This window comes from Odontomachus brunneus, unplaced genomic scaffold (assembly GCF_010583005.1).
Source record: "Odontomachus brunneus isolate Ranch 3 - 2012 unplaced genomic scaffold, Obru_v1 Obru_scaffold_109, whole genome shotgun sequence".
NCBI classification, from domain to species: Eukaryota; Metazoa; Arthropoda; class Insecta; order Hymenoptera; family Formicidae; genus Odontomachus; species Odontomachus brunneus.
Genome location: NW_022639559.1, coordinates 409,210 through 419,282, shown reverse-complemented (window position 1 = coordinate 419,282; position 10,073 = coordinate 409,210). Strand labels below are relative to the sequence as shown.

General features: G+C 35.8%; 1 protein-coding gene and 1 long non-coding RNA gene across 10 annotated transcripts in view; one reads left to right on the top strand and one right to left on the bottom strand.

Moving 5' to 3' along the window:
- The window catches only part of LOC116849247, an 11,364-nt gene extending 3,660 nt beyond the window's left edge, over nucleotides 1–7,704 (top strand). Inside the window, exons 2-4 of the long non-coding RNA XR_004379105.1 lie at nucleotides 6,726–7,001; nucleotides 7,079–7,364; nucleotides 7,440–7,704. This is a non-coding gene — a long non-coding RNA (uncharacterized LOC116849247). The remainder of the gene's footprint in view (nucleotides 1–6,725; nucleotides 7,002–7,078; nucleotides 7,365–7,439) is intronic.
- The window catches only part of LOC116849243 (potassium/sodium hyperpolarization-activated cyclic nucleotide-gated channel 2), a 391,135-nt gene that overhangs the window by 369,234 nt on the left and 11,828 nt on the right, over nucleotides 1–10,073 (bottom strand). For 7 of the 9 annotated variants that reach the window (XM_032826185.1, XM_032826186.1, XM_032826187.1 and 4 more), the window contains exon 1: nucleotides 1,291–1,576. The exons of 1 other annotated variant lie outside the window; for it this stretch is intronic. In XM_032826185.1, the coding sequence (XP_032682076.1) occupies nucleotides 1,291–1,480 (190 nt within the window). In that variant the 5' untranslated portion in view covers nucleotides 1,481–1,576. Of the gene's footprint in view, nucleotides 1–1,290; nucleotides 1,577–4,855; nucleotides 5,068–10,073 lie in introns of those variants that run through there. One more of the 9 variants, XM_032826189.1, reaches the window with a different exon arrangement.

The window sequence follows — 10,073 nt, the reverse complement described above, 5'->3', positions numbered from 1 at the left end:
TCCCTTTGTGTAGATGTACCCCTTGTGTTAGGGAGTAAGGGGACAAGGCTTGAATCCAGCCAATCAGCGTATTTTAATTGATCAGCTGGTCAATTAAAATACGCTGATTGGCTGGATTCAAATCTCGTCCCCCTACTCCCTAACACCATCTACACAAAGGGGGGAGGGGGCATATAAGGACAACCTTTACCCAAGGGAGCTCAGTATCAGAGTTCTCAGCCCTGATGATGCAAACTGCAACGTTTGCGAAACGTCGGCACATCGCTGATTCAAGACACGGCTCTGTTCTGGAAGCTATACCTAAACGTAATATAACATCTATTTTAGTCCAATAATAAAATTGTTTTGAATAACTAATATATTACATATCAATATATACAATATATACAATATTTATATTAATAATATATACAATATTTATTGAAAGCAATCCTATTTTTATATCTAGCGGAATAAATTTTTATTTGAAAGGAAATTATGCTTTCTCATTTTGACAATTGGATACTTCATAGTAAATAACGCTTCAGTCTACTTGAAATAAATGAATAAGGTTTTCAGGAATCTATTAATTCAAATTCAGTAAATATTTTTTTATTTTTATAAGTGTGTGTTATGTTTTATCTTCTGGTTTCTCTACATTAAACAAATATATATTCAAATTTAGTAAATAATTTCTTCATTTGAGCAAAACAATATTTGCAACCATTAAATAAATTTCTTAAATGAATAATTATTTTTTACATTTCACTAAATATATTTTCAATCTAATCAATTATTCATTATTTTTCAGCAAAAAATTTTTCATCCTGATTGATATATCTTTTCAGTTTAAATAAATACGCCATTAGTATCATTTTAGAAAATCATTTATTCAAAACAAATTATTTTTTTTTAAATTGACTAAATATTTTTCTCAGTATATATGTTTCTATTTAAAAAAGCAAAGTTGACCTCGACTTGATGTTGGCGGCGCCACGCAAGGTCAAACTAAGTACCTTCTTATGTTCTCCATCGAATTATATAACTTTTGTCTGAAACATTTTTGTCTGCCAGTCTTAGTTTTCGAAATATTCGGCTGGATAAATTAAAATGGCCCACCCTGTGAGTGAGTGTGTGTGTGTGTGTGTGTGTGTGTGTGTGTGTGTGTGTGTGTGATTGTGCGTGTGTGTACATGAGTGAGAACGCGCACACTCGTGTTGTAACGATTCCATCTACTCTTCTCGAGATAAGTGTCGATAAAGCCGACAGACAACCGACGAACTTATAAACGTTACAGTTATCAACACTCACCAGATTCATGCAGCTTACAAATGTTCCGTATGGTTTGAGTCATGATAAACTGTTCGTACGATTTCGTTCGTTTTGTGTCGAAGTTGTTCAATCTTGAACAATTTCTCGACGTTCCAGCCTCGTATAACAATGGCTTTTCTAGCACCGCGTAAAATACGGATTCCTCTTCGTCGTTATGCGTAATCGTCATAATAAGGATCGGACGAGAAAAAAGTTATGGGATAGAAAAAATCGCATTGGAAAGCGACACAGTACGAAATCAACTGACGCAACAAGAGAAGACCAAGAAGCGCGAAGAGCGACTGACCAGTTTTATCTGAGAGGCAAACTATATACAGACTATGTACGTTCTCCTTCCTTTCTCATTTTTTTGTAATATATTGATATACATTAATCCGTGGATACTTAACTGCAAAACTGGTAACACACACAAAAACAAATAGTAAAACTTGAGCAATGTACGAATTGACTAATTAAAAATAATCAGTTAAAACACCAGTTAAACCAGTTAACAGTTACCAGTTAACAGTTACCAGTTAACAGTTACCAGTTAACAGTTACCAGTTAACAGTTAGACCAGTTAAAAATAATCAGAAAATTAAGATCGTTACTTTAAAATTCCTGACAATGACTGGTCAAAATTCGCTTACTTCTTGCACATACCTTCGACCGTTATCCCATCAACATTCCACTACAATGATGTAATTTGATAGTGGATTTCATTTTACGATTTATAGCGTTTTCGAGTAAAACGAGTTTGAATTGCCTCAGGACCGATTACGTCATAATTTCTACCTTAAGTTACTAGGAAAAGAATTAAAACCTCACATTTCGATCAATATGTTTCATTTAACTCTAACTAACTGCAAAAAAGAAGAAAAAAAACGTATGATTTTAAAACATCTGCAAAATACGTCATAATAAAAAGATATATCCAAAAAATAACGCCTACAATCGATTAAGCAAATCTCTAAAATACTACTCCGAATATTTTTCTGTTCTTTTTGTTTTAAGATCAATATAAAACTGTAAATTTAACATAGGAAAATCATAAGAAATATTTAAAAAAAATTGCATGTTTCGTTAATCTTACAGTTATTTTATAGTTATTGATTGTTGGAACAAAGGGAAAATATTCATAGTATTTTAAAAGTATACTTAATCAATTGCATATATCACATTTTGTAATATTCAATTATGTTTACATTTTGAGCTTTTTATTCCTTTTCAACTTAAATTTTTATTTATAATCGACATATTTTGCAGAAATTTTGGACATGCGTTTTCTCTTTTCTGAAATCATTAATCAAATATTTCGTGGTGAGTACTCAGAAAATGATTCAAGACTTTACTAACAAACATTTTTAGATTATATATAGCAACCTCATTTTTAACCAATTTAAAAACAAGTTTTCATTTGTCTCTTATGTATGTTTGTATGTTCCTTCACAATTTGAGAGTTGTTAAAGATATAGAGATATATTTTTTTGTAATTTGTTCATTACATTATCAATATGGTTCTTAGAATAATGTTATTACCCGGGTTTATATGTTTAAATGACATGAAAATTGAGTAATTTCATTATTTTTTTTAAATCCAAAAATATTTAGAAATGTAAAATAAAACGTTTATTTTTAATTGACTTAAAAAAATTCAACAAAATTTAAAAACAAACTTTTATTAAATAATTAAAAAACAGGAATTAAAAAACTTAAATTACTGTTAAAAATTTCAAAAATATAGTAACATTAAAAAATATACAAGTTAAAAAACTTTTTGCATTCTTTAGTGCATATCGGAAATTTAAGTTCACAAAATCTGTCGAGTTACCTGAGTATAAATTTTCTTTGATAAATTTTCTCTGAACTATAAATCTAAGAGTGAATTTATTTTCATCAATATTATAGTATAATTTAATTTAAAACATAATTTTTCAACTATAATTTATGATAATTATATTCTCCGTATAATAATTATATCATATTCCCTCTATGTAATTATATAATTATAAATACTAAACATTTTTTCTCAATGTGTATCCATATATGTTGTTATACGTATTTATTTCCGTGTGTATATGTAGTAGAGTGGAACGAAAAACACGATAATGTTCGAATCGCACCATGTGGAAAAGTTGTAAATATATACCAGTAATAGCTGTATATACAAGTAATAATTGTATATACCAGTTCAGCTCAATCGGATATCTTTTGCTTGCACAAATCGGTCAAAAACTTCAAGTTTTAAGTTGAGATATAAAAAATTAACGATTTTATCATATTGAGACAATCTGATTTATGTTGGATGGCTTTACGAAATCACTTTACATTACAAAAAGGTTAGAAATTAATAATTAAAGGATCTTAGTGCATGTGTAGGGGATGTCGAGTGGATTGCTAAAAGTCTCAACTTTGGCCAATGTAAACAAAATTCACAATATTGGCAATTGCGGACGAGATTTTTATTTATTAGCATTCTTCATTGTGATAAACGTTTTGTATAATTGTACATTGTACAATTTGCGCTTCCAGAGCACTCTTTAGACTTATTACAAGTATATTTTGAAAGGTTCATGTATTTGCAGGCTGATATATTAAACAGTTTCTTTGCGTTTTTTACAAATGTTGCTATGTCATCAGCTACTTTTTTATACGTGTCTTTCCTACTTTAGGATTTCATGATGAGCTGACATTTTGCGCGATAAGCATTGCTATTTTTTGAAACGCCTTCCAATTTAGTAAATGGAATTGATGCCTTCTCATATATCGACATCAACTTCTTAATCACATTTTCAGCAATTAGCGTAAATAAGGGCTCTTCATTTTCCTCCAAGGAAGTCTGTAGTATGTGCTCTTTAGCACAGCATCGCGGAATATCTTCATCTAATCGTTTAATATAATAATTTGATCATATCATGGAAAGTCCTACTTCCAAGTTCAAAACAAGATCCACATTTGTTTGCCCGTTGTTTGGCGGTCGGCAGAATCTGAATGGGAAACAACTTCCTACTTGCGAAGATATTCTGCGATGCTGCGCAAAAGAGCGCAGACTACTGGCTTCCTTGGAGGGAGACAAAGAGCCTTCATTTACATTAATTGTTGAAAATGTGGTTAAGAAGTTGATAGTGAGAAGGCATCAATTCCGTCTATTAAGTTGAAAAGTGTTTTAAAAAATATCAAGACTTATCGCACAAAGTTCATCATGAAATCCTACAGTAAGAAAGACAAATATAAAAAAGTAGCTAATAACATAGCAACGTTTGTAAAAGACACGAAGAAATTGTTTGATATATCAGCCTGCAAATGTATAAACCTTTCAAAATATACTTGTGATAATTAGATTTAGTTTGAGCCGTGTGGATTTTTCTTTGTTTGATTTTGACGTTTCGCGAACATTTCAGTCCGCTTCATCAGAAAGGAACGACCCGATGCGTGCAACACGAAAATGACATTGGGATATGCCATATGTGACCAACTTGTTACGATTAGGAAGTATGACCAGGAAGGGTTAAATTTGGCAACTGTGTCAGACAAATAGTAGAGTCATCACAATCTATCCACTTACCTGGACGCACCATAGGAGGAGAGCGTACTAAGTGGCGGCTGTGAGTTCGAGATCTGCGTATCTTTTTCGTTCCAGAGAGAGAAAAATATCGAGAGCGCAGCTTCGCTAGGCCGGGACTCGAACCCGGATCGTTCGCTTGCCGGACGACTACTCTAAACCACTGAGCTACCTGATGCTCCGCGCTCCCTAAATAACACTCTCCCCTCCCTAAATAACACTCTCCCCTCCCTAGATAAGGCTAGAGATGCCGTTTGGAAGCGACATCTAACGCATGTCTAGCACATTACGTACTTTCCGCCGCAGAAACTCCGTCGAGCTGGGAAATCATGCATCGCGTCGTTCCTCCCTGATGTAGCAGACTGAAATGTTCGCGGAACGTTGGAATCAAACAAAGAAGAATCCACGCGGCTCAAATCTAATTTCGGAAATCAAATCTAATTTCCAGTACTTCTCGCCGATGTGTCCCTTCCCGAGAAATCTCCCCATTTTTTCCCCATTTATTATTGGATTCCGGTAGGATTTCCCCATTTTAGAAAAACTAAAGGGATTCCGATCTGTTTTCCTAACGTTGATCTTAATTTCTGTTGATTTTTGGAAAAATATAAGACTTTCTAATTAGAACCCGACCATAAACTCTTACATTTGAGCAAGAGTGTGATGTCTGAGCATTTTCTGTCGGATTCCAACCGATAATTCTTAGGTCCGTGCTAGCGCTAGTGTCGCCTAAAAAACATCGGATAAAGTTGGTCATATGACTTGGGCATTAATCTTAAAGTGCGTGTCTGTCTATATATACATGACAGTGGAGTGTATGTTTTCTGAATCGCCTGCAGTCACGTATATCATGCTTCACGCATGATTATCGAGACGAAACTTATTGGCAAACTCGTTGCCACATTTAATACAGTCTACCTGTAATCTGGAATAAGCGGCTCAATGCGTTGTCTTCGTCGACATGGGCGTTCTCTTTATCGCGTAAATGTATATGCCAGCCATCGTGAGTGTGTACGAGAAGAAATACAACAAGTGAAACTAGAATAAAAGGCAGAGAAGGAAATTATCGTATTGATTGGGACAGTATTTTCTTAGAAAACAAAAGAAATTGATGACGAACAATTATTAGATAATAATGAAATTGTGCTTTGTCGTTATTCAGTAGGGCGCTTAGCATACAGCATTGCGCACGCGCGCGTGCGTGTGCGCAATTAGTATTTTATTTTTTTATTATTTAATATAAAATATTAATTTTATAAATAAAGTATAAATTTTTGGTAATTATTCAGTTTAGACCCCTCACATCCGATTTCGATGAAAATAGGCTAAATCGACGCGTTTTTGTTAAAGAAACAACTTTTTTATTTGACAAAATCGTCGCTCTCTACTGCGAAACGAGATATTAATAGACAAAGTGGAGGGCGCGTTAGGTTAGAAAATCATACCGTCTATCTTTAGACCCCCCGCACCGCGGTGGGATGGAGAGACAGCAGTCTTTTGTGAGAAATTCACTCTTTACTTTAAACACAAGAGACTGCGGCCCCCACCCCGCCGCGGTGCGAGAGGTCTGGGGGGCGAAGTCCCTCAGTTACACAGCTAGAGATAGACAGTATGACAGATTTTTTAACCTAACGCGCCCTCCACGTCAGTTTGTCTATTAATATCTCGCTTCGCAGTAGAAAGCGATTTTGTCAAATAAAAAGGTTGTTTCTTTAACAAAAACGCGTCGATTGAGCCTACTTTCATCGAAATCGGAGGTGATGGCCTAAACTAAATAATTACCAAATTTTTATATTATTTTTTACTCCTCAAATAAAATATAGCAAAATTTGTATCGATTTGGATCGATTAAGATCAACCGGGGCTCAAATTTTAGGTGATCATGTCTCGTGTCGTTTGCCATCTGGCTTTTTGAGAAATTCATTATGGCGGCTCTATTATGGCAACGGAAACTGGAAAAAACGATGGAAAAATTCGTACGTGACTTCCTATACGCCACACAATTACTCAAATCGGCTCCAAAATAATCAACTCAAGATTCTTAAGGTCGCTGATTACGACCTTAAGACCTTAAATGCACCCTTTATGCATTTGCGAATCAATTGAGATCTTCTGGAATATTATCATTAGATTCAACAATAAGCGCTCTAAGGTTAGTAGTTCTCAAAGCGATATTCAAAGCTCATCTAGAACGCCTTTTTAACCTTCATTTACTTCATTTCTTTCAAGGAAATTGGTACTCCTTGAGGAACATTGGAATACCGTTTTATCAATAATGTTATCAATAATTTTATCAATAACGGTGATTTTAAATGTTCTGACAAAGATACAATTAACCGTAAAAACTATACAACATGATATTAATTTAATAAAATAAAAATTATTTGGATACGAAATGGGCCAACTCGAAACAGCTTTGAAGCAACATGGTTTGGACATTCCTTTTATTAATTTAAACCAATGGACCTTATTTGAAGCCTTGGTTGAGGAGAATAAAACAGTTAACAATTGTTTTGTAAGTATATATTGTTTTGTAAGTATATTGAAATGTTATTTTTTTCTTACTCCTATATAAATTAATTTTTTTTAGATTAATATTATTGAGTTATGCTTGGATAAAATTTCTAATAATCCAACGAAGAGTATAACAAATATATTAAAAAAAATAATGACGCAAAACCTTGCAATGCAATTTACGGCAGTAAAAACAAGCAATACAAAGGAGAATATTTTTAAGGACCAGAAATCATTCCCGCTTAAATTTCTACACAAGTTCACGTGCAGAAACAGCTGATTTTTCAGCTCGACGGAGTTTCTGCGGCGGAAAATACGTAATGTGCTAAACGTGCGTTATCCAGGTAAGTGGATAGATCGTGACGACTCTACCATCTATCTAACACAGTTGCCAAACTTAACCCTTCCTGGGTTTAACTTTACACTTCCTAATCGTAACAAATTGATCAGATGGGGTGTGGCATACCCCAAAGTCATTTTCGTGTTGCATGCATCGGGTCGTTCCTCCCTGTTGAAGCGGACTGAAATATTCGCGTCGGAATCAAACAAAAAAAAATCCATGCGGCTCAAACCCGGGAACCAAATCTAATTTCCAGTACTTTTCGCCGGTGTGTCCCTTCACGTGCGGAAATAGCTGATTTTCCAGCTCGACGGAGTTTCTGTGACGAAAAGTACGTAATGTGCTAAACGTGCGTTATCCAGGTAAGTGGATAGGTCGTGACGTCTCTACCATCTGTCTGACCCAGTTGCCAAACTTAACCCTTCCTGGTCACACTTCCTAATTGTAACATGTTGGTCAGATGGGGTGTGGCATACCCCAATGTCATTTTCGTGTTGCATGCATCGGGTCGGTCCTCCCTGATGAAGCGGACTGAAATGTTCGCGAAACGTCAAAATCAAACAAAGAAAAATCCACGCGGTTCAAACCCGGAAACCAAATCTAATTTCCAGTACTTTTCGCCGGTGTGTCCCTTCACGTGCGGAAACAGCTGAATTTCCAGCTCGACGGAGTTTCTGCGGCAGAAAGTAGGTAATATGCTAAACATGCGTTATCCAGGTAAGTGGATAGGTCGTGACGTCCCTACCATCTGTCTGGCCTAGTTGCCTAACTTAACCCTTCCTGGTCACACTTCTTAATCATAACAAGTTGGTCAGATGGGATATGGCATACCCCAATATCATTTTCGTGTTGCATGCATCGGGTCGTTCCTTCCTGATGAAGCGGATTGAAATGTTCGCGAAACGCCAGAATCAAACAAAGAAAAATCCGCGGCTCAAACCCGGAAATCAAATCTAATTTCCAGTACTTTTCGCCGGTGTGTTCCTTCACGTGCGGAAACAGCTGATTTTCCAGCTCGACGGAGTTTCTGCGGCAGGAAGTACGTAATATGCTAAACGTGCGTTATCCAGGTAAGTGGATAGGTCGTGACGACATCACCATCTGTCTGACCCAGTTGCCAAATTTAATCCTTCCTGGTCACACTTCCTAACCGTAACAAGTTGGTCAGATGGAGTGTGGCATACCCCAATATCATTTTCGTGTTGCATGCATCGGGTCGTTCCTTCCTGATGAAGCGGATTGAAATGTTCGTGAAACGCCAGAATCAAACAAAGAAAAATCCGCGGCTCAAACCCGGAAATCAAATCTAATTTCCAGTACTTTTCGCCGGTGTGTTCCTTCACGTGCGGAAACAGCTGATTTTCCAGCTCGACGGAGTTTCTGCGGCAGGAAGTACGTAATATGCTAAACGTGCGTTATCCAGGTAAGTGGATAGGTCGTGACGACATCACCATCTGTCTGACCCAGTTGCCAAATTTAACCCTTCCTGGTCACACTTCCTAATCGTAACATGTTGGTCAGATGGGGTGTGGCATACCCCAATGTCATTTTCGTGTTGCATGCATCGGGTCGTTCCTCCCTGATGAAGCGGACTGAAATGTTCGCGAAACGTCGAAATCAAATAAAGAAAAATCCACGCGGCTCAAACCCGGAAACCAAATCTAATATGCATGGACACCTAAAATATTAATACTTGTGATAAATCTAAAAGGGTTCCTGTTACGGAACATGCATTTTTTACCGACCAGCGCTGATAGCGCAAAATGTATAATTATATAAAACGATTATCACAATGAAAAATGCTAATTCGTAAAAATCTTGTCCGCCATTGGCAATATTATGGATTTTGTTTATATTGGCTAAAGTAGTAGAGCAGATTTCAAGACTAGTAGCTAGATACTAATGACCATAACTTTTCTAACCAATCACTAGCTCGTGACTGGCTAAATATTCCTACTTAGTCTCTTGAATGTCGAGACTGTCTAGTAACTGTACCAATTACATAGATGGCTAGATAAAAAAGATTACATAACAACGAGATAGAAAATTATCGGTAAATCCTGAATAGAAATTGGATATCAGAACTATCTAGTACTTATACCAATTATAGTTACAAGTTATTTCTTTGTATCTAGTTACTAGATAATTTTTCTGGTACAGCCACTAGGAGAAGTGAGCATTACATTCTTAGCTAGTAGCAATGTAAGACCCAACTTTTCTGTGTCATTACTAGACAATCATTAGATTCAATTTCTGCTCGGGTTATTGTACGCAGCATTTTAAAGTATTTGCAGTATCAATTGCATCCTATTAATTTTCTCTACCATGCTCTCTCTCTCTCTCTCTCTCTCTCTCTCTCTCTCTCTCTCT